General features: G+C 34.2%; 1 protein-coding gene across 3 annotated transcripts in view; it reads right to left on the bottom strand.

Moving 5' to 3' along the window:
- Positions 1-632: 632 nt before the first annotated feature.
- Positions 633-26,297, bottom strand: part of LOC113236798 (glutamate receptor-interacting protein 1) — a 283,967-nt gene continuing 258,302 nt past the window's right edge. For 2 of the 3 annotated variants that reach the window (XM_026472980.1, XM_026472981.1), the window contains 9 exons: positions 21,301-21,527; positions 16,252-16,397; positions 14,826-15,180; positions 14,427-14,582; positions 13,852-13,980; positions 13,248-13,769; positions 12,473-12,675; positions 11,719-11,826; positions 633-3,141 (listed from right to left, as the gene is read on the bottom strand). In XM_026472980.1, coding sequence (XP_026328765.1) covers positions 3,073-3,141; positions 11,719-11,826; positions 12,473-12,675; positions 13,248-13,769; positions 13,852-13,980; positions 14,427-14,582; positions 14,826-15,180; positions 16,252-16,397; positions 21,301-21,527 — 1,915 coding nt within the window. In that variant the 3' untranslated portion in view covers positions 633-3,072. The remainder of the gene's footprint in view (positions 3,142-11,718; positions 11,827-12,472; positions 12,676-13,247; positions 13,770-13,851; positions 13,981-14,426; positions 14,583-14,825; positions 15,181-16,251; positions 16,398-21,300; positions 21,528-26,297) is intronic. The other variant, XM_026472982.1, reaches the window with a different exon arrangement.

Raw genomic sequence — 26,297 nt, 5'->3', positions numbered from 1 at the left:
AGGCTTTTGTTAAATTTTATTAATATATTTTTTATTGAACTTCATTATATTTTTTTTATCTAAATCAAACACATCTTATAGGCACGATCTGGGATTACATAATAATACAATTAAAGGATATCAGGCTAATATATAACGTTTCTTTTTACAGACTGCCCAAGTATACATCATTCTCTCTTATTTCTAGACGTGATAGAATGGATATAACAAGACCATCTTATTTCAAGTCAATAACTTCAATGCTTCAGGAAGACTGGCCACTTTGTAGTGATGCAAATTTTACCATTACTACTATACATTATAATCTTTTAATGCTATTTATATTAGCTTATAACTATTCAATGTAAGCTTATAATATATTTTTAAATTATCCACAAGTTAATGAAGACATTTTTTTTATTCTTAGAGTGTATTTTAGTAACATTAAAAAATCATCAGCGCAGTTTTAATCAATAACAATTAAATCATTTACCCACATTATACATGTAAAATTTTGCACCAAATAATTTCATAATTATTTTAAGATTTTCATGTTATGCACTTTTTATTTTCTCTTTTATCGGAACGGTTTCTCGCTCCGTAACAGGAAAATAAAAAGAATTTGTATCGAGATACGGAAACTGTAACTAGTGATAAACAATTTCATAGTTTCTTTGGTTATAATAACGGATATACCTCTAACAGAATGTAAAATTGCAATTATATACTATTTAATTTTGGCTATAAATTATATTTAGAATGAACGTACAAATTTTGTAACAACCTGTATAATTTTCAGAATGGGTTTATTTGGACGCTTCGTCATTAAAATAAATGTATGTATTTAGGTACATGAGAATATATCTAGTGGATTTGCTATTTTTAGGCTAGTACGTTACAGTAGTAACATGTCATTGCTTTACTTTAGGCTATGTTCAGATGACAAAAATTGAACGCATGTTTTCATCTTGCGCATCTAAATATTCATACATTTTCCATACGTTCGTTCATATGTACCTACGCGCGGTATACACGTTAACACCGCTAGCGAACGGGCGTCACCGTGCCGTGAATTATAATAGGCACTGATAGTGAACCTGTTCAGTTCAAGTAACCGCACGTTTTCGTCGCGATAGGACGTGAAGCCGCTTTAGGCTTCCCACTGCCCGTTTTTCAAAGGCAAAACATCCGGGCGGCCTCGGGCCTACGTGCTTAACGCGTTCGGGAGGCCCTCTTCCCACGGCGCGCTGGCGCGAGCTCGCGCGGCGCGACCCGTGGAGAAATGGACCGAGGGAAGCCGCCCTTAGAGCTACAACTTGTCACTTCAAGAACTTCCAACGCGAGTTGATGTGCGGCAGATGTACATCGATCTGAACCTAGCCGTAAGTTGGAAGAATGTGTATTGGTACTCACCCAAACAAATATAGTTTACTTTCCTACTTTTTACACGGCTATACTCTGTATTATCAATAAAACACAGTTTCCGTGGTTAAAGTAATTTCTTTCCAGCGCCTCAAGTTTGCTTAAGTCATCTTCCTATATTTTATTTTAGTTTTATAGAGAAAGAATGGTGGTAGGAAATATAATCTTATCAAGTCAAATGTGTGACTTAGGTAGCATCGAAATATTCTTTGCAGACTTGCATACTACTATATGTATTATTGTAAATAATTAATTTAAAAGCTGTTGAAAATGAAAAATGATCAGTTAAGTAGTTTGCTCTACACTTATCGTAACAGTAACGAAAGGCCAGAATATGAAAGAGACTTTGTGATTTTGGAACTAAATATTGGAGTAAATAAATTGAATAAAATTTATTAAACCATTAAACAACATATTGATAGTTGCATATGTATCATTGAAATCTGTGCTTACTAAAATACATAACGCTAGTGTAGTACGGCTTAATTTTAAACCTTTCACCAATGAGAAAATTATAGTATACCCGGAAATGCCAGTTAAGATCAAAGTGAAGAGTCTATTATTAATTTATAATAGGGTCTGTGCCCTTGGGAAAGTAATTAAACAGGGTCACAGAATTTAGGTCAACATATACACTTGAACCACCATTTAACTAGATAGTTTTAGTTTCGGATTCTAAAGAACATTTCATAATAGACTCTTCCTTCAATAGTGATCAACTTTCTGGTCGGTGGTGAGTCGCATAACTACCCGATTTGTTTATTAACTTTGTAGAACAACCAATCGGCAGGTGATTGGGTAGGTGAGCTTGAGCAGGTAGAAGGAAGTGTATATATGTATATCAAGATTAGAAACAATTAGCTTTCTTGCCGAGCTGGAATTGGTGCTGTTATATAATGAGATGCACTGTTTCTGGTTAATAATTTTTGTGCTTTTTCAACAGTACTTAATTAGCTAATCAAATGTAGAGGGAATATTAAGGGTTAAATACAGGTGAAGTCAGTAGAACCGTATTTTGGTAATTTACAGCAAGAGGGCAATTACTTATGCCCAAAATTATAATAATAAAATGTTCGTCTTTCACTTCCTGTCTGTGTTACACTGTACAAACTGGAGAAATTATATTTTAAAATGCAGTTGGCAGTTTCTTTATAATAAAATGAGTAGTGATGACAATCAAATTTCGTCTTAAAAGAGAATATAATAAAAAAGAACATTTATTGCAACATCACACAAAATATAAACAGAAAGAAAGAATAAAAAAAACTAAAACCAATTACAATAAAAGGAACAACAAATCAAACATTTAAAATTTCAAATAAAACAATTTTAAATACTGTCATGTGTGAGAATGTGACGTATGCAAAAGGAATCACTCAATTAATGCCATAGTCGACATTAGGCTGTCACGCTGATTTTCAGAGAGCCCTAAACTTTATTGATACAACATTATTACTATATTTACTAATGTCATTTCTTTATTAATTAAAGTAAGTATTCATTTCTAAACACTATTTCTTACAGTTTCAATCGGATATTTATTACCGGTTTGTCACTTATCACAATACTATTTTACTAGGAAAGCGTTATTTCACTTCACTCTTTCAAACTTTAATAAAGTATTTTAACTAACACTTCAAAAGTATTTTGAGTTTAAAGTCTGGTCGTACACTAAATGGTCTTTGTCACGACACTGCTGTCACTCGGGCTAGAGCTGTCGTCTAGTCGGATTTTCAGCTCCTGGAACAAATAACAACTTATTTTGGCAGTTATAAGAATTAGGGTTTCACTATTAGGAGGGCTATACTCGTATTAAACTAAGGCCGCGTTTCTCGACTGTCTTTCATGACTGTGTCGTGCATTTTTTTATCGTAGGATGACTGTCGTGTCAAGCTATTCCCACTGAATCGTGACGACAATTTATCGGTACACGGCAGCCGCCTTGTCGTTTGCACGACAGAATCGTTTGATGCACAGCAGTCGTGTGAAATGGAAATAGATGAAGATGAAATTTCATTATTGTATAGATTTTTAAAAACGCAGAAGAGGAAGCAAGCACATGCAGACAATGATAAATAAAATGTGATGACAATAGTTGCTGCGATTGTTTGTCGTCGCATTTTCATCGTGACATTTTATTTATCGTCTGACAACTGTCTGTCGTGACTGTGTCATGCATTTTTTGTCGTTTGACGACGGTCGTGTCTAGCTATTCCCAGTGGATCGTGACGACAATTTATCGGTACACGGCAGTCGTCTTGTCGTTTGCACGACAGAATCGTTTGATGCACAGCAGTCGTCTCAATGTTCTTTTGGAAGTCCGTAGCGTGTGGTCGCTCCCGTGTGAAATGGAAATAGATAAAAATGAAATTTCAATAATGTATTACTTTTTACCATAAATAAAACGTGACGATAATAGTAACTGCGATTATTTGTCGTCACATTTTTATCGTGACGTTTTATTTATCGTCGGACGACAGTCGCGTCTTTCTAGCTCTTCTCATTGTCTTGAGAGTCTGTTGTTGTAATGTTAAAAAAGTCTTTAACGACATTTAATCGTGTTGATAGTACAACACGATTAAATGTCGTTCAAGACTTTTTTGTGAATGTGAACAATCATTTAAATATACAAGGCACCACACTTTAAACTACACGACCATCTGTCGTCACGACGTATTGGGAACACGTCCTAACTCGAAACGTCTGAACGAAGCATTCTTGTCAATAAAATATACGATACTGTTTTTCTACAACTTTGTGTAAGATCAGGTGGGGGAAGAGGAACTTGAACTTAACTCATGATCTAAAAAGTGTAGTACTATAATAGTGTCTTAGTTTATAAAACAGACAAATAAATTGGTTTAAATAATCTTAACGAGATGTCCCTACGACGCTCCAAAGACAAAAGGCTTATTTTTCTTTATGAAAACAAGTGACTGGACGAATTACTAGTGCGCCTGGTGTAAGCGACACGCCTGTTCATAACAGTTGCAGTGTCACTAGAGCTAAATCGCAAAGATTTGAGGGGCACTGCAATTGCGCCCATCACCTTGCGACATAAGTTAACAATTCCCATGTGTCCGTTTTTTTTTCACCAATTTTATTAATTTCAAGAAAAAATCCAAAAAGACCAAAAAAGTGCTTCATAATTCTTATAAAACTTTATCTGTTTTATAACTCAAAACAATTGACTCAAAGTAATGTGTAAAAATGTTCCTCTTATCCCACTTGACCTTAAATATTATCGTAGATTGTTTAATATGATTTAATCTGTTTATCAAAATTAAATAAAAAGTAGTGTTGCGACGGTTAGTATTCGGCCAGGAGTGTGGCGTATAGCCGAATATTCGGTCTGATTAACGCAAGTTTGAGCCAATTTGGTACGAAAAATACCACTAGTGACTTCAGTTACGAGAAATAATTTTGTACACTCAAACAAAAAAGGGAATGTAATTTTAAAGTTTATAATTGAAATTTGTGACATCTTGAAGAAGAATATAATTTGTGATTTATTAACTTTAAAAAAATTTTGGTGTGCAAATAATAAATACTTCGCTGATTTTGATTTCGTTTATTCAGTCATGACTAAACAAAATAATGAGTACGTAGTATTCATTTGACATGTTAGCTTTTAGATTTTATTAAAAAAAAATAGCTATGATACATTATTTTGATCTTTTAATTAAATAAGCGAAACATTGTGCTTTCTCTAACTGACTATGCATGTTCAGTATCAATATTTTTGATAATTGACTGTTTTTTTATGTCTTCCTCTTGATTAGGTATTTAGAATTCGGCTGAATATTGATTAAATATTCGACATTCGGCCAAATAGCAAAAAAAAGGCCGAATAACAACCGAATATTCGTTGCAAATCTAATAAAAAGAAAATTAAAATCGAAAAGGCGAATAAATATTACAGTAAATACGGATTTGTAGAAAGTGGACACCGTAGACAGATATTTCAAACATGTTATTGGGCGGTATGTACATATTTTATGAAAGAATCAAAGATTACGCATACCAAAGAAGGATGGCGAAAGCTGACCCAAAATCAACGAAGTGCGGTTCATGGACTTTGCTAGTATAATTTTACGTTTTATTTAGTTTTAGTTTAGTTTATATTTAGTTATTCTTATATTTTTGTAAAAGCCGGGAATAAAGAAATTGCAAAACAATGTATTTTAGAATAGATGCAAGAACACAACGCAATTGATTTAGTTCGACCATAGATTAGGTAATGTTCTTGTACTTACGTTTCTATTTAAGCATAATGAATGTTTACCTACCTAAAATATTGGTTATTTTATAGTACACACATAAAACATTAAAGCTATAAAATACCTAATCAAATAATCAATTATACAATAACAGCATAAAGTAAAAATAAACAACAATGTGACAAAAATGTTTACACAACATTTATATGATAGATACGAAAGTTAGCAAAGAAACGTTTTGTCAAGAGGTCTCTTGCCAATGTCAATATCACTTTGAGATTGAGAACAGTGTGACCATTTGTGGCAGATTTCTGCCATTTGGGCAGATTTAATTTTTATTCATTTCATTGCGACTGAACAAGTTGACGTTGTATTAAATATGGCAGAGTTTGGCAGATTAAGGAATATTCAGCAAATTCTTTATCATTTGTAGGAACAAACTGAAACTTGTTGTTTTCTGTTACTGCGAACAAACATTTGAAGCGAAATACAGGAGAATGTCATAAACATAACATGTATCAAGTTTATAACCCCAGCTTCTACAGGCTGTACTCAATTAGCTTTTTTAATGCTTTGTTAATGAATCACAAGTATTGATAGGTCTCTTTAAGGCACGTCGTCAAAAACACTGGGTCACAAAATACACGGGATGTCGCCGTCCTTCTTTGCAGAGATTCAGATTCAGAGTGCTTTTTACATTCTATACATATAAATATGTATGTCTAACTTGCTAGCAATCTATATCGGCCGTTGTTGAAGTAAACATGTGCTCACTTCAAAAATTTCCTTGTAAATTTTCGAACAAAAATTATGCTAATGCTATTCTCTTGGAAGCAAAGGAATCAATTTGCAATGACGACATGTGAAGAAGATTGAAGTTGTTTGAGCACAAAAAAGGCTCTGCTCGTTCAATTTACACCTTACTTTGTTCAGAATGTTCGGTTGTTTTACTACGTTTGGTGATTGTGAAGGCGAATTTGATATCTGTAATTATACATCGCAGCCCTTCAAAATAATGACAAAATTATATCGTTGTCCTATTCCTAAATGGACATAGAGCCCCGATTCTATTACGGTAGAGACAATTTCTATTTACGTGTAACGAGTAGTAGAAGTCAGGATGTTTTACGGAAACGAGACAATCTAGCATAATGGTCATATCTTACACCTACATTATCTTTGGATGTGCAAAATATTGACACAATTAGATTTTTGACAAACGTTGTACTGACACTAAAATGACAAAGCTGTACGTTTAGTTACACTGAATTATTTCAATGAAAACAGAAATGATAACACTTGATTTAAATTTAAAAACTTTGTAGCGAATATAGTCAATAATAATCTGGGTAGACTGTACTAAAAAACCGACCTCAAAAGTTCGTGGAATAACATTTATTTGCCAAGTTTTTTTGACATCTGTTACCGAAAAAGGCGCGACGCCGGATTCATCCCTTAGTTTACCACCGTTAGAGGTGGAATATTTTCTTGTAAATGGAACAACTACTGAGGTACCCTTTTTCCTACAAAAAAAGAATCATCAAAATCCGTTCACAAATTTCGCCTGAGTTAAAAAAAATAAATACAGTCCAATTTGAGAACCTCCTTCTTTTTTAAGTCGGTTAAAAATGGTGATTTCCAAATATTTCGACTGAACATCTCTATTGATACCAAGAATAGGACAAATTTTGAATAGTGAATATTTTTGTCGCCGCACCGTCGGATTTTCTGTCGACTTAGTGAACGCGACATTATTTCGATATTCAGAACATTTCGCCGTGTGCGTGAATTTGTCCCCCCACGTGTCGAAAAATTAGGATATTGTGTACAGACTTGTACTCTGCCCTCCTAACTAATGCATTTGCATTTTGGTAATTCTTGATATATTGGCACATAAAGTTCTATTTTCTTTGAAAAATGTAAATTACACTGATTTGCTCAAGTCGATATAATCTCAAATGGCTTTTGTTGAAAGTGTAGAATAGATCACTTTGAAACTTTCGAAAAATGTAATAGTAAAATTGAGGATGTACATTGATTAGATTAAGGTGTGAAAACAGGATTCCTAAAAATTTTCTCGATAGAAAAAAAAACACAAACTTACCTCGAAATTTACTAGAAAACCGCTGTATTCGGTAGGTACTTTACATATACTAATGATTCTTTTATATAAACTGAACTGAATAGAACACGTGTAACGTATAGCATACGATATACATTTTTCAAACGACTTACTTTAATTTCGTTTGAAAAACATAAATTCTGAAATAAAACCAAGGCCCTGCTGCTGGATCCAAGCAAAATAAACCTTATTAGTACAGGAAAAAATTGAATTCGAGCTAAGGCAATAAAACTGAAACTAAATAAGGTGTCAAAAAACCGCTTATAAGGTGTGGTAGATCTTGTTTCGCAGATTTCGGATATGTCAATACTTCAATTTCGCTGAAAATGTCGATCGTGTTAGTTATGATGAGGAGAGCACTTTATAAGATCCATATTCCCAAAACTAATAATTAAAATATGAATTCCGTTAAAGAATTGAAATTGATTCTAGTCGACACCGAAAATCTAATTAGAATGAAAAGGAAGGGGCTATGGAAATGATGAATGGTATCCCAATAGGATTGAAATAAAAGGAACTTATTAAATTACGGTATTAAAGCTTTATTAGACCTGTTTTGTTTTGTATTTCGTAAATGCCTCGGTCCTTTATTATTTTGGGAAAAGGAAGTTATTTAATCGGATCTATTGTCATTTTTATCAAACATAAGGTTCTTAATTTTAATATGAATCTTGGGCTTTTATAATAAAGCTCTAAATGCTATCGCGGGTATTTCCCAATTTCAGGATTATGAATTTTATACGTGGGTGCCTGCAAAAATGTTATTGCTCTGGATTCCGCTTTCGTTTGACGTATACTGCCTTGTCAGCCAAAAAATTGCAAAAGTGTTGGATTTTCTCGACACTTTTTCCCAGATGGATTAACGTAGACTTCCAAGTGAAGGATGATTAGGTGGTACTCATATTTAACTATTCTGCTTTTACAGAACGTAGCCTACATTTCATGTAGTGACTACATTTCAGCTATTGATCTAACTCATGATAACAAACAACTAAGGCTGCTAAACGATTGACTGCATGTTTGCAATTAATGCGTGAAATCATTATCAACTTCATGCAGTCGAGACCTCGATTACATGCAGTTGATAACGACTTCATGCATTAACTGCGTGCAGTCGATCTCGGCTGCATGCAGTTAATACGAGAAGTCGTTATCCGAGACCTCGACTGCATGAAGTTGATAACGACTTCACGCATTAACAACAAACGTGCTGTCAATCTTTTAGCAGCCTTAGGATGAGGCCAGACGAGCGTATTCTTCTGAGTTGTGAATCTCGTTTTTAAGTCGCGTAATTTAAGCTACAGTTGGTTTTATATAAAAGTCTGGTTAGAGCCGCAAGACGACGCAAAATTCTGCCGACTCGTAAGAAAATTACCATCGAACTTCGGTCGCTCTTTATGACGTGCTTGTGCGGATAGAGATAGAGGTGAGGGACATTTCTTACATTTAAAGTGGTAGTACTTTAAAAATTTATTTATTATTAATAACGCACACTCATAACTCCGCACAAGGGAAAACCTGTATCTCGGGTGACATGGACACACACTTAGACAACCACAAATTACACCCAAGCTCACGAGAGAAGTAATTGTAGGCCATACAATATTTCTTTAGGCTCCGGAATCGAACGTGGGACCTCTGCGTGGCAGTCCAGCACGGTAACCGTTCGGCCACAGTTTTATTATTAATCTTGATGTTCACATAAACTGACCACACTTTAATCTTTTCATATTGTATATACCCACATTCTTTTTCTAAAGCATGTGTAAATTCTGTTTATATTTTTAGTTGTTAGTTAGTGTTCTTTTATTTTTACTTTTTGGCATCCCTATACCCATGTCGTCTTTTTTTAATCGGCCGGTAGATGTAATCCGGTGTTAGAGATCAGGTGGCTAATAGCACTGGTATAACGTAGTTGGGAATCCTGGCAGAGGCGGCTCATTCTAAGGAGGGCTGGTGCAGTGAACTCCCACTCCTATCCAACCCACCATACAGAGTACTAAAAAAACCGACTGCAAAAGTATGTGGAATTACCATATAATTACCAAGTTTTATTGAAATCGGTTACCGAAAAGTGCGCAAACCCGGACTCATCCCCTAGTTCGCCACTATATGGGACTTAACACAGGAGATATTAAAAATTGGTTCTCACTTCTCAAAGTACATTAAGAGAGAAAAACGCCTTGAATTAAAGAATTGCAAAATCAACCATTAAAATAATTGCTCATTATACTAAAATTTAGGCGCTATTTATGAAAATGAATCTTCATGCGTGAGCAGCCACCCCTAGAGGTGGATGATTTTCTTCAAAATTAAATGTGATCACTATGGTGGTACCCTCTTTCTAACAAAAAAAGAATCATGAAAATTGGTTCACAAATACAGGAGATATCGCGTAACATACATACAAAAAAAACACACAGTCAAATTAAGAACCTCCTCCTTTTTTTGAAGTCGGTTAAAAATAAAATTATTAATTAAGCTTTTATATCATGTTAGTAACCGCAGTATTTTGTTGTTATTATTAATGAACGACAAACATACAATTAGATTTTCATATTGCACTCTAATATAGTATAGCATTACTAACCCTGTAGTGGAGGGTTACCTATCACTAGTCCGAAATGACATTTTTCAGAAATAACGTTTCCTCGAATTTTCATAACCTCGAAAGTAATTTTGAGAGAAAAATGTTTTCTTTTTCTTTTAAATCTAACCTAACCGAACCAAATCGTGTCTTCGCGATAAGCACCCAACATATCCTGAACGAACAACGGTTTCGTTATAATTCGGTTTTCGGTGTAATGAAAATGTGAACAAACGTAATTTCGGAAAAAATGTCGAGTTCGTGATAGGGTACCGTGGTGGGGCGCTCCGCGATGCGCTCCTGTAAACCGAAGTTGTTTACAAAGTTCAGTACTGAATTCAATGAGTGCGAAAGAGAAATTTCTTTACGACGCGACACGTGAAACGAAAAGATTAGTATGAGAAAATTAGCAAGATTTGAGTGGCGCTCCGTGCAACGCTGCCGTGCCGTGTACACCCGATGCGCCGACTGCACTCCGCCTCCGCGTGTGTTACCAGTTTTATTTATCAAATAAACTAACCGTATTTTCTTCGCGCGCATTTTGTTGTGTTTTTAAAAATTAATTAATATTCAATCGCTGTTAAGAAGCGTAATATTGTTAATTGACATTGTTTAAAATGGAACAATACATGTGAGTTTGATTTTTTATTTAAAATATGCATAGGTAAGTGAACCCCCACTAATATCTTCCACAAGCCGCCTCTGGATCCTGGCTCCCAACCTTTCACGTCTACTTGTACTCGTACTTGTTGGGAGAAAAATAAACGATTTTTATTATAATTATTATATTATTATTTTTAATGTTACAAACGTCTAATAGCAAATGAATAAAATACGCTCACGCTACACGCAGAAAAAAATAATAAATTTTCCTTAAAATAAAATACTATTTCCCGTAATATATTTTTTGATACAACTTGTGTATTCTGATCTGTTGTATTTTATTTCCTTTCAGATGCCTGTGTTAGTATACTATGTACAAGCACTGAAACTTGTATAATACTAGTATACACGGAATGAAAAAACACTCAAATAACCTTAGTAAACGTTTGATGTATTGTTAGTAATATACCTTGTCAGCATTTGTCAAAATACTATGATTTGGATGTAATACAGAAATGGTGCCACCCATATAGGGTAATTGATTATTAAAGTAAAGTATACCAAAAGACGCAGAATACATAACAAATTTAATGTAACGAAAACCTACGTCTCCTTGGCGACTGTGGATTGGATTATTTTTTGCGTAATCACGTCTGTTTGTGCAAAATAATTTTACATTTTAATAAATATTTCCTACGCTAAATAAATTACAATTTGTCTACGTATATAAATTTCATTGCAGGCGATTGTAAAAGATTATACGAGTACGTGATAAAAATACTTACCCGTGAGGTAACCATTCTTTGTACGACGATTTCCAGCCTATCACCTGCAGCCGCTATCAGTGGTACAGTTAGACAGCAGTCGTAGTCTACCGTCCGCGTACCATTGACCTGTTAAAGTACAGTCTTTTTTATTTTTTTTACACATACACATCGGGCAAAGAGTAAAAATAGGGAGTACTTTGAAAAACAGAATGGTGCGTTTTACACTTGACTGCCTCCGTGGCCGAACGGTTACCATGCCGGACTGCCATGCAGAGGTCCTGGGTTCGATACAGAGTTTCCCTAGTGCGGGACTATGTTGAGTGTGTGCGTCATTATTATTATTATTATTACACTTCGAACTTTAGAGTTTTCTTAGAATAGAGACTAATTTAAATTGTATGTGTCAAGCCCAGAGTACTACCGATTGTGTACTAAGTAACATACTGTACCAATGTATCGTTTCAAAACAAAAATAAATTTTAATAATTTTCTAAAAAAATATCTAAATGTAACATTAATTGTCATTAGTTACATTTTTTTATACCGCGATAAGACTTTTTATTTTTCCCCTCTATATTTCTGAGCGATTACGATCCACGGTCACGGGTCGACTGGAAAGCCGCAGTAAACAGATTTACACACAAACATTAGAGATAATCATACAATTAATGTTAGATCTGCTACCATAGTTATTTAGAAATGGATTAAGAAAACACTTCGTTATGTAAATAATGAGAGAAATCTCTACAATAGAGGTTTTGGTAAAACAAACCTGCAGTATCCGATCGTAAGGTCTTAACAACCCAACAATATCAGCTGGACCGCCCTTCCTTATCCTGTTGATATATACTCCTCGTTCATACAAGCCGTCTGATACTGAAAACCCATAGTCATCATAGATAGCATCCTTATAAAGGATCACGTGATGCACGGAGCCTCGAGCTGGTGATGAGACCGATTCACTACCGTATAGGCCTGTAATGTAAATATTTTGTTTTATTATATGAAAATTAAAGTAACGAAACAATCATGCGGTCTTGACATTATTAATCGACCTAAGCTTGTCTACACAATTCTCAGAAGGTTTATTAAATTCATAAAAAATAATAAAAAAATAAAAATAAAATGTTTAATTCAGTAATACAATTGACTTTACATTAACAGTGGATGATACCTCCTATTAAGCTATCAAGCTTGTGTCAGGAGGTACTGCTCTTCGATAACTATAAATGCATATTTAACATTTTTAACTTATATAATGTTCACAATATTTCATAGATGTTAATAAAAGAATGAGCCTCGAATTATCATAAGAAATATTATATTGTAAGTCAGATAATAAAAACATTTTTTAAAAGTCATTGCGTATTCTCAATATGACTTTGTCGACATCACACAAAAGCTACGTAAGCGGCATTATCTTGACACAATGGGTTAAACACAAACTACGAATCTGCAGTTACAACGTTCCACATTTATCGCTTTCGCTCACTTTACACGCATAAGTGCGTGTACTCCTCGTCAATAAATATTAAAAAAAAGCTTACCGTCATTTTCATAAATTGGACTTGACGAAAATTGGAAACTCGTTCCGGGTATATTTGGTTTCAACGGGCTCTTCTGTGGTGTTGTCATTGTATAAATCCCATTGTTCAAAAAATCGTTATCCCAGTTTGGCCGTCTGCTCTTTGGAGATACGATTCCGTACGGCCCCATTTGCACGTAGTCACATTTACACAAAGATTTCTCCATATTGTGAATGTGACAGTCTTTCATATTTGAGGTCAAAATTTCGATTTGTTGAACATCATCTTCTCTTGTTATATTCTGCTTGTTCTTCAAAGTATTATCAGGAATGATACATGTGTTTTCGTAATGGAAAGTCTTAAGTGAATTGTTTAATGAATAATTAGGTAGTGGTAGATCATTAACGCCGTAAGAGGGTGCAGTATTGAAGTTGCAAGCCATGAGCTTGTCTTCATCTGTCGGTGAATACGGTTGTTTGTCCATCATTCTGGTTTTGTCTGGGACGGCGTATTCTATAACCTCAGAATTACCTATAACGTAAACTTTATTTATTATGGAAATAGAAATTATCCGCACTGTATCAGATAAGAACAGGGAAGCACGTGAATTAAGAAAGTTTCTTACCACAGTTTGCGCTGGTTCTAACGGGTGTATTTTGATCCCATGACTCTACAGCGCTATCATTGGATAAGCCTGGGCTGGATGTCGAGTGGCTGGAATCTCTAGCACTGCATTCAGCACTTTCAAGAGATCCTAAAAGTATGGTCGTGCTGTATTGAATGTTCTTTGCAAAGCTACTACAATATGTAGAGAAATAAATTTTCACGTGGGATGGTTTACATACCTACATACAAACAATATGTTTTTTAATAATAAACTACCACAAAATATCATACATTCCATTGATGACCATAATCGTGAATATTAACAGTTACACGACGCGAAAGTTTTCGCGCGGCGACCGCCTAGTTAACACGCTTTCACGAACCTTAATGGCGAATCTGAATTCTATTTACTAGGCAACAATATTCAAATTCCTGTGAATAATACAACCGCGCGATCGTCGCGTAGACTAAAGACAAGCCAGACTCGACCGCGATGCTAATTTGAGTTAAAACGTAAAAAATAAATAAATAAATAGAGCCCCTATTTCAGCAATTTATTTGCGTGTAAGATTTCTGTCCTCAATATATTCTCACCTGTAACCTTCCTACAAAACTGCAATTGAACTCGCTGTCCACTTTGCTGTAATAATTTTATTGCTTCAGATAAAGGTTTTGTAAGAACACTTTCTCCGTTAATATTTAGTAACTCGTCTCCAATTTGTAGTTTACCACATTTCTCTGCTAGTCCACCTGAACAATAAATAAAAAAATATTCTTCATTACATCTTGAAGTATCTAAGATTTTTTGTTATTTCTGTTTGATAATCTTGAATACAAGTACTTAAAATACTATTGAAAAAAATTGCACTAACAAAACTCAGTAAGGTACGTCGTTACAATTTTTGTTCACGTTTCTACTTTCATAACACTTCTTGTTCAAAAAACCTATTTTTAATTTACTTGCTTCAAATTCAAGGATCATGAATGCCTTACCCTCTACGAGTCCGCTTAGTAAAATAGGCTGAGTAGCATCTTCACTTCCAGCTATCGTCAATCCAAGTGGTCCATTTTCATGTCTAATCAGTTCGATAGTAAACACCGCGTTGTTTTCGTTACTACCATGGCTTCTTTCACTTTCCTTAGCGCTATTGTTAGGACTTTCAGTGTGATGTCCAGAATCTTCCCCACTGTGTACTACAGCCTTAATTTCAATGTTACTAAAGCTTTGTAAAGTCATTTTTGGATTGTGTTTGTGAATGGTGTGCCAGTCTTCAGTTACGTCACGTTTTCTTATTTTTAATGTTATTATATCATCGGGTGAATTTTGGAGAATGTTAAAAGCTGTATCCTGAAAGAGATGATAGATGGATTAAAATAAAGCGTATTGTATGACAAATGTAATACGGTTTCAATTGAAACGATAGGCGATTAAATATTAGAAGAATTCAGTAAATGTTGCTCTATCATTATTCAGTTTTGTCTCAACTTTCGAATAATCGAATAATTGAGAAAAAATTGTTTTATTGTTCAAGTACCTGTACTTGTAACAAAAATTCTTCACACAATCTTGATATTGGATTATACTAATAAAAATATAATAGAAAATACCAAAATTGTCTAGCAAAGACCTTTTGACTTTAATTACGATGATAGATTCTTTTAGTTTATTTATTTAAAACACAAGACATTCTTTGAAAAACGATATTTCTATCGCAAACAAAATAATAATGAGCGTTGACTTCCCGATCTTTTAACACAAATTGATACCATTAACATTATATTAATCGAGATAGATTTGATAAATATCAATGTAAAATTTTGATCGTCTTTTAGTAATAAAATATTACAGCCGGCAGGAAAAATAAACTAGAAAACAAAATTGTTGTTTGCCAAAAACAAGAAGGACACTAAATAAACAGGGGTATTACATTTCAATTAAGTTTTATACAGCTATATATTTTATCGAATGGAGTAAATAGACGACCAAAAAAATTATAAAGGGATCGAGTTGTTAGGTTACCACAATGTATTGTATTGGAAATAAACTTCGATTATAATTATTATGATCGAAGGAAATGAAACTATTTTCTTCGGATTTAAATCGCGTACATATGTAACGGATACATTCGCGTACATCGCGTATATTGCTAGTTGTTCAATTAGTTTCATTTCCAATTATCAAGCAATTTAAAATAAAAATTGACTAATACGACTCCAGTATACTGGAATTATGTAATTACTTTATACAGTGTTTAATTTAATAAGGACGACGAGATTTATGTATTTCCCCACTTATCAAATTCATTATTTCTTAGAAGTGTTATTGACATACTAGGGACATGATTATCTTAACTTTAATTGTAGTCACTTATTAGAAGACAGTTAAAGTTGAAAATGTTCTCTTAACAAAGTAACTTACCAATGACAAGTTATGTAAAGGTTGACCGTTAATTGCCAAGAGCTGGTCTCCAGGGGCGAGGGCCCCGCTCCGATGTGCCACTGATCCAGGCTTTATATCCGATATCACCATCGGTTCTTCGTTGCTGAGTAGCTTTTGCTTGCATCCTGAAAGACATCAGTAGAATATACATTTTGTTAGTGTCCCTTATTCTTAGAACACGATAGTACCCATTACTGTAAACAATTTTTGTAACGGGATCCGTATCAAATAACTAAATAATCAGCTGTCCCGTACTTTGTACGAAACACCTGCCATTTTCCGCAATTTGATGTGGGTCGAGATTTTCTATTTTTGGCATCATGGTTGTTGTTCTAAAAAAAATACCGATTCCAACTTTGGGTACTGTTTGCTTTATAGCGATGCTCCAAACTAACCGCAAAACAATATATGTCATTACTAATTTTTGTCAGGTTTATTTATTGGGTTTTGATATTATTTCATTATCTTTTATTCGGACACATAATTTGAGGCACCGCGTATTTTTATTTTTAACAGGCTGAATAACAAACATATTGCTACGCTTTCCCAGGTTTTCAGTAGCCGTAGAGCTCCTCGTGAAAGAGTTCATCCAAGGGTTGGTAGCGACAGGCATGTCAGTTATCACCAGGCGCACAAGTTGTTCATCCCCTCCATTGACTTACAAATAAATGGACGACGGGTCTAATACAAAAACCACGAAAAAAATGTCCCAAGTCAACCTATTCGAAATTTAAATTGTTATGTCATCGCAGTATCGCGCTGTCCGTAGAACAAATGAAGACTAAAGCGGAGTGTCGCGCTCTGCATACGATTTTAGCGCCTTACAAGTGCGGACACTTTTTAGCGCGGACCCGACGTCCATTGTAAGTGAATGATCCCCTCACTTGGTGTCATAAAAAAAATGTATTTACTCAGCGGTAGTACCAGTAAGGAATGCCAACAGACTGTTCGATATATGAAGCCTTAGTCTCCTATTAAAGGTATCTTATCTATATCTCTTATTAAATGTAAGGTAATCGGAGGTACAAAAAAAGTGGCACGCTTGGTTTTCATACAGATCGCGGTACTTGCGGCGTCTATATAGATATATGTCTGTGATAGACATTGATATCTGCACTGTAACTACAAATTGAACACCAAAATCCATGGGTTCAAAGACATAAAAGCTTAGCTTTATATTTGCTTAGTCGAAGTCACAGTCGTTTTATAAATCTCAGCCCAAGGTAATCACAATGTTCTTCCAAGAAACATTTCAATAATATAGTTTGCGTGTGTCACTTTATTTTGTCTTTTTCAACCACATTTTTGTGGTTACCTATCACAAGCTAGAAACATGATTTACTGCAATTTGTTTCTCCGAAAATCTTTAAATTTTTATTAAATTGATTTTGTTTCATTTGTCCGAAAACACGTTACGGTTTTTTTCATTACACTATATTTTAATGTTTCACTATTTTGACATATTCACAATTAAAAATTCTTTTCCCGATTTTATTTCCCCAATAAACTGTTTGAACAACGTATCCAATTGAATCTTTTAATTTTGTAAAAAAAAACTATATTCATGATACATTTTTGTTATATTATTTCTTATTACAGATATTAAAAGTATTAGAACGTGTCGCACAATACGACTTGACGGCCTCTGTGGTCAAGTGGCTTGTACACTGGTTTTTATGGTGTATCAGAGCCATCTCAGAGGTCCCGGGTTCGATAAGTTACCCATTTTTGTGCTAGTAGTGTATCTTTTTGGATGATAATCTGGTCATCGTCGATAACCCAAACATTGTCGTCACTTGTAGACGCAATGGTAGCCAAATTGACCCTCGCGATCGATTTCCATCAAGGTTCTGCACCACTGAGTTTTTTAGGTCATACTACGCCAAGTTTTCCCAATGCGGGTTTGGCAAACACGTAATCCAGGAGTTCTAAACTTTTTCCGACACGCAGATTCTATCACCATGTTTTTAGTCGCTGTAACCGAAGGGTATTTTTGGTAAAAATTCTGAAATGTACGTAACTCAGGAATTAAAGTCGTACTACATTGTCGCCCAGGGTTTCGACCAGTCAACGTCTCAATTGAGAAGCAACCGTTCTCCCTCGTGATTACCGCCGCTCTAGATAAGTTTTCTTTAATAATAACTTAAACACATTGACCTACCAACAAATGGACGTCGGGTTCGCGCTAAAAAGTGTCCACACCTAAAGGTCACCTATAGGTTATAGGGGGTTAAAATCACATACAAAGCATCAATCGCGCAACAGTCTTCGTTTGCTCTACTGACAGCGCGGTTGTCAATCTTGCAGTACTATATAATAATAACTTGTAAAAATTACTGCAATAAAATGTAACAGTAGGATTTTGTATCATATTTTCACTAAACAAATATATTGTGTTATCATAGTTATCATTGAAAAGTCTTATTTTGTACAATTGTATAGTATTTAATTTATATATAAATGAATCGCAAATATAAATTACAAAAGCAAATAAAATAATCAAATAGCTAACTGTCCTTTTTGTACACATTGTACACATTGCATAGCAAAAGATGGAAAGAGACCCATTACGTCAATTTCAAGACGCGTAGATTAAACTTCTTCATTTTCAATTGTTCGAACCACAGGCGGTTGAAATTTTTAGAACAAAGAAACTAGAGTCGCTTTGATTTTAATCTTATTTTTTAAACGATTTTCTATTAAATGTTAGTAATAACTAACAAAATATTGTTGTACTCTATTAAAGTACACAAATCGTCGCCTTGGATAAAAAGGGTATCAACTCAAAAATTTGCCCTTTTTACTTAAAAAGTAGTCCAATTAAAAAAAAAATCTGATCTTTCTAACCAAGGACCTATACCCTCTTCTAAGAGGAGACCTGATACCACTAATGACATGTGCTTGGGTTGATATTACAAATTTCGTCAGCACGGTTGTTGCTGAAGTGTGTCCTGTGCAGTGCTTAAGCATGCTAAGCACTGAGTTCCGACGAGAAATTATCTAGTCCGGCCTCGCTTCGTTTGTTATTGAACAAACGGAACACCAATTAGGACTGTTGGCTTAGGATGTAACAAACAAAATTAGGGCCACGTAAGGTAACCTTGTCAACCATCTAACGTGTAGATTAAAGATGAGGAGAATAGACGTTAGTTTTAATGAATCGATAGCGGATCACGAATCAGCAGAAAATGTTGATTTGTTGGCTATCATAAAATCGCAACTCGACGCCGTATACTAAGGGATATTCAATTGGTTAATACTTATGCCAATGTTAAGATGATCTTGGTTAGTTCAAGTACTCTGCCTTCCTTGTCACAATTAACGCATTTGCATTTTGGTAATTTTCGAGATATTTGCACCTAAATTATTGTCACCTCAAAAATTTGCTATTTTATATAACAATAAAATTGGATCGAAGGAATTTTTCCTGAGTGTTCGATCTTTGTATTAATAATTATAACAAACTAGTGGAGTAATTTTACATAAAAATAACTGAATACCAATTTAATAAAAATTGAAATACAATGAGTAGCGACATCTCTAGCCAGCGCTGGTAGCTGTAAAGGTATCTAACTGGGTGACGATATACTTAAGATTTCTCACAGATGGCGCTACGGCTAAACAGTCGTTGAAAAAACCAAATACAAAGACACGACAACTAACACAGAAAAATTCGTGAAGTCCGCTGGTTCGTTTTTGGAATTTTTGGAATTTTTTCTGAGTGTTCGATCTCTTTGTATTAATAATTATAATAAAATTGAAACTAAACAAGATATTAAAAGACCTATTAGAGGGAGTTATAGATCAAGTTTGCTGATTCCAGACTCAATTTGTCTAAAAATGTCAATAACGTTAGTTATAACGAGGACAGTAGATACTCTGCATTCTGTTAAGAGTCAATATAACCTCATATGGCTTTGGTTTATTCCGCATAATAGTAACAGCGTTGAATTAATCACCTTGAAAAAAAAAATTCAGCAAAATTGAGGATATATACTGATTTATAAACGATGTGAAATCACGATTGTTAAAACTTTTCACGATAGAAAAAACAAGAAAACCGCTGTATTCAATAGGTACTGTATATATACCAATTTTTTTTTATATCAACTAAACTAAACAGAACACATAGTATACGATATACATTTTTGAAATTGCTTTAATTGCGTTTGTAAAAAAATTAATTCTGAAATAAAGCCGGTCTCTCTACCGCTCGACCCAAGGAAAAAAATTGAATTCGAGCTGAGGTAGTATCGGCTCTTAAAATATGGCCTCGAGTATAACCGATACTTTTCAAAATTAGTTTGGGTAGTCTTGAAGGCCACGATGCCGATGCAGTTAGCAATGTGGGCTCTACGTAACGAGATACCCTTAGGTGGTTTCTGGTACGATCATTTTTTTAAACTGATTCTGGTCCGAGAGTTATGGGTAGTACCCACTAAGGCTTTCATCCCGGGAATCTCGGTCTAGAAAACTTGGTGTCTCCACAATTTTTGGCATTTTCGAGACTTGAGAGTGACGTTTTCAATCTCGGAAATATCGATTCTTTTCAAACTTTATTATTTTTTTCCCGAGACGCGCAAATGACGCGAGATTGAAAATCCTAGTACCCACGACGTTAAACTCGTTACTCAGGTTTATAGCATAGAGAATTCCATAAATTGATATAGTTGACCAAGAAATTAGTAAGATGGTTTGGGAAGCTTCTCTTGCTTTATTTTTATTTATTAACAGACTCAAGGAATTCTGTGTTACGTGATAATATTTTTTGTTGGAAAGAGGGGTACCTTAGTATTGGTTCCATTTGAATTCGAAGAAAATATTCCACCTCTAAGGGTGCCAGACTAAGGGATTAATGACTTTTGAGGTTGGTTTTTCAGTACTCTGTACTGAGATTATTAAGTCCAATGGCTTTTTCACATGGTGTCATCATGACTCGTAGACGATAGATAAACAAAGGTAGAGGTGAGTGGGCATTCCTTTAATTCGAGACTAGGTAATCTGTGCTACCGACATAAATGTACATACCCGTTATAGTAACTCCTAATCCAGCAGAAGTCTTCGCCAACTTGACGCTGAAGACGCCACTCGAAGCTTCAATCGTATTCGGCATACTGAATTCCACGTTCAAAGTCAAATATTTGGGATTGTGTGAATCATTTCTCCTCTGCAGTATCTCGTTAGCCACATCCAGTGTTAAATTTTCGTGGCCGTTGATGGACATTACCCTGTCTCTTATTTGTAGGCAGCCGGATCTGAGAAGAAACAAGACCACCTTTATACGACATATGCTGCCACAGAAAACTTATTGCACGTTTCTTTTCACTTGAGTTTTTGTAGAAAATTTTTTTATATGAAAAATTAAGTGTAATTTTTACACTTCCTAACATTTGCTATGTCATTTAATATTGATTTATTCAGGGACGACTGTTCTCTGCAGGGTTCTGAATGGAATTAAGTTTAGTTATATTTTGAATTTTGACTAGGGTAAAACCGGGTTAGATAGCCATAGGGGGCAGATGGCCAATCGCAATATTTCAATGTTCCGCTAACGAGATGGCGATAGTTATTGCTCAGTTCGCATCGTTTCGTGTCTAAGTGCAAGTGTACGGCGAATATGCCGGCCGAGTAAAGAAAAGAAAAAGCAAGTAAAAACCTTGTTATTTGTTTTGAGTAATGCTAAAATTTTTTGGAGGGTTCATGTAGTACACTACAATGAAGTTATTTTTTCTAAATATGGTTTGTTTTTTTTTGGTATTTATCGCTTAGTCCACATCCAATGCTTTCTTATAAGCTTAAAATTCTACGTTTCATGTTTTTTCTTATTTAAATTTTATGAGTAGCCACCTCTCTCGGAATATTGGGACAGACGACCAATCAAAATCGGTGTAAGATGGCCATGTGACCAACTTATACCGATTACACAAAGGCCTATCTATTCTTAATAAAATAATTTATTTATTTTCGAACTTGTTTTAGATGCATACTAAATACAAAAGAAAGCTATCCCTAATGAGAGGGAATTGCACTAAAGAATCATTAAAAGCAGCCAATGAGCCCGAAACTTTGGTTAGTTTGAAAAACAATATACGCAATGTAAATCCAGAACATTGACTTACAATTATATGGACGTCGGGTCCGCGCTAAAAAGTGTCCGCACTTGTACGGCGCCAAAATCGTATACAGAGCGCCAAACTCCGCTTTAGTCTTCATTTGTTCTACTGACAGCGCGATACTGCGATGACATTACAATTTAAATTTCGAATAGGTTGACTTGGGACATTTTTTTCGTGGTTTTTGTATTAGACCCGTCGTCCATTTATTTGTAAGTCAACGATCCAGAAAAATAATTTCATTTCATAAGAGTAACAATCGCAATTACATAAGAATTCATAGCTATTAAAGCTGCTGCTGCTATGAAACCTGCCTCATCAAAGACTGGCTCCTAAGCGTCTTGTGCCACTTTTGGGTTCAAGAAAACTGAGAATTTGACGACATGAAGAAAAAAGAAGACTTAAAAAACAAAACACCAAGTAAAAGACCTATCTAAGTCCGGAAATAATTACTAGCCATCTTACCCATAGTCCTATGGTCATCACACCCGGACACCTCGAAATGTGTGAAACCAATCGTAATTTTTTTTTAAAACATATTTTAAGGTTGGTCTCAAGACAGTTTGTATTTTTTCCTGTCAAATAATTAATAGTTAATTCATTGATTTTTTGTAAGTCAATGAGTTAATTGCTTAAAGTTTAATAAGAAATAATGATTTGCAATGTAATATCTAAAATTTTATTTTGACAGCGTTTTGAAAAAACTATGGCCATCTACCCCGGTCTTACCCTAATTAAGCTTAAAAAACCATTCAGTAGATATGCTTTGGAAACTAATACCGACATTCGTGGTTCACCAGATACCCGTTAAATGAGATAGTTTTTAAAATTACAAACGCAACAATAACTCGCATTTGGATTTAGAATAGTTAACTTTTAAGCGTTTTTTTCAAGACGATAATTTACATTATGTATTTGTGACTAGTATCACAATTTTTTACTACCTCGATATTTATATTTTTGAGAAAATATTGTACTGATAACAAAGATAGAACAAACACAAAGAAAATTTCCTTCAATGTGACTGGAACCATGATTGCTTGTTGCAGATCTTTTTATTGGGTATTAACGGCGTTTTTACCGTAGGGAACTTATGAAAGTTTATCGAGTTTTTTCACAGTATTTCTTCACAAGTAGAGTTTCGTAAGATCAGCCCACTCGGACTGTATTAGGCATACAGACGCTGGCTCGAGTACAGTCAGAACGAAGGAAATTTTCTTTGAGTTTGTTCGGTCTTTGTTTCAATAAATAATCAACATTTTTTTCAATCGTGATCCTTGCAAAAACAATGAATTCAGTATATTGAAAACATGTTATATTTGATTCAACATTGAACTGGATAAATTATATTCTTTAGAATTTCAAACACGATGACTGTGAAAAAATATAAAAATAATGAATTTAGGAAATGAGACTGTTTTTTTGGCGGATCTAAATCGCGTATGCTTGTTTTTTCAAACAAACCAACGTTTGTTCACAGTCAGCCGTGACTAATTCAAAATTTCCATTTTGAAAATATCATATTTTTCAGAAAAATAAATATAATATATTCGGATATTTTTTTACATTTTCACATTTGACGTTGACACCTGTCAAAAGTTGAAGTTACTGAACGAAAACGATAGAACCAATATAAACGTATTTTTTTGCTGGTATCCAATCATTCTAATTCTCGTTTTTTTGTCTACTTACGTACTTTTAGCTACACTATTTTATTTTCTTTTTCACGCCAAATCAAACTTCAAAAGATATTTCTAAAGTAGTTTAAACTGGTATTTGTGTTTAATTTATACGTGTAGTTTATAAACTAATGGAGTAAGTACGTACGGCAAGTATATTCCATTCTGACCTTAGTTTATCGTTGGATATTGAAATTCCAATAGTGTTTCTAATAAATTTCATGGAATAAGTAGGAACGTGTCCGAGTTTGTACATACAAATGCTTATTAGAAATTCCTTCGTATATCTTTCCTTTGTAGACGCTAATAAATTAGGTGTGGATAATTTTAGAACCACCTACATATCTCATAATGATTGACCACTTTAAAGTAACATAACCGGAATAAAAGTTCGTGAGTTTTTTGAGAAATTTTAGAAAACAAGTTAATTACTAAGCACCTGCTGACAGCAATACTAGCCAGGGAATAAAACATTTTCAATCTTATCTTTTGCAAATATTTATCTGTCACTGGTCAGTTCACGATTACAATGAAAAAGTCAATGTCACGGTATATTAGCAGAAGTAGAGCACCTTGTGAAGGAGTTCGCCCAGGGTAGGACTGCCATTTTATCTATTTCTGCTGCCAAGCAGTAATGTCAGCATTACTGTGTTCGAGTTTTGAAGGGTGCTGGTGATATTATTGTATTGACAGAAAAGAATCGGGACCGCAGAAGTTGGTCAAATTTCATAAAATATTTTTTCTCACAAAATGAATAAAATTGACTAATTTTTTTAATGTTAATAGACTGAGTTTCTTATAAGGATGACTTCATTGTATTGGAAAAAAAAATCAAATTTAATAAAAAAATCGTACAAAATTAATAACATTCTATTAAATTTGATTTTTTTTTTTTCCAATACAATGAAGTCATCCTTATAAGAAACTCAGTCTATTAACATTAAAAAAATTAGTCAATTTTATTCATTTTGTTAGAAAAATATTTTATGAAATTTGACCAACTTCTGCTGTCCCGATTTGGTTCGTCCCATAGAATGAAATAATCCTTTCATGAAACTAACTCGATCAGCTATAAAAAATGTTGATCAATTTCATTTATTTTTATGGTCAACTCACGCTTGGCCAAAAAATCGACTATGCCAAAATTATTTTCACAAAAAAAGCCTTTACGGTTTCTAAGTCAGCTTCCTTGTATCTTCTTTGGTTTCGGATTTACCCATACTGTCTCATTAAAAAAAAACTAGCGAGCAGCAGAGTAGAGGAAAAATTCCTAATCTTCGATTTGATTTTAGAGGGGTATATCCACTTTAAAGTTAAAAATAAAATATTGTATGAGTAACTACGCGATATATTCAAGCATAAACATTAATCAGAAACATAAAACAATAAAGTTTCCTCGATAGATAAAAATCACGAAATGACCTCTAATTTTCACATATTTTCGATTTATCCTCGAAATGCTACAGGTTATTAGGACAAAAATTAGATAACTAATTATATTTATGCATGATCGACAACTGTCACTACGGATTTTTTTTTAATCCCTTTAGTTTTAGAGTTATTCCGCTAAAACGAATTTGGTACTTTTAATGCGCAAAATTCAACATCTCCTGTCGCATGTCACGCGAACTTGAAGCATATATTTGTTTCACAAATTTGGGCGGAGCCAACGTCAAAACTTTTTTGGCATGCTCCCTCTTAACAACTCTTATTAAATGATTTAAGTAATGGTTTCCAGTTTGGCAGGAGACAGAATTTTGTAAAATGTACACGTTTAAAAAAAAATTATTGAAAAAAAATTACTTTTTTGTCGGAATTTTCCTAAATATTTCAAAAAATTGTTGTTGCAACAACTCGTCGTGAAGTTAAGAAAAATAGTCTACCTCTACCTAACCTAACCTATCCCAAAAAACGTCAATGTACTTAAGAAATTTCCCCAAACCCGAAAAGATCCAGGACCTAAAAAATATTGTCGTAAAGTAGTCTCCACCTTCTGTCTTTTTTCCTCGAAAAAACTCTACCTTTTCCCATCACTAATCATTAGCCATTGTATTTTAATTAATAATTAATCTATGCGGTAGATAGATCGGCTGTATCATTGTTAATTCGTTCCAAAACTAACCGTATTAGTAATATTAGTGACCTTAGAATGAAAAATGTAGAAGTATTTTCTGTCTATTATCAGGTACCTCATTGTAAAAAATGAAAACTGCAACAAACATTCGCTTTCACC

The sequence above is a fragment of the Hyposmocoma kahamanoa genome, unplaced genomic scaffold (genome assembly GCF_003589595.1).
Source record: "Hyposmocoma kahamanoa isolate Upper Pololo Valley unplaced genomic scaffold, ASM358959v1 92, whole genome shotgun sequence".
Lineage (NCBI taxonomy): Eukaryota > Metazoa > Arthropoda > Insecta > Lepidoptera > Cosmopterigidae > Hyposmocoma > Hyposmocoma kahamanoa.
This window is presented reverse-complemented; position numbering and strand designations above follow the sequence as displayed.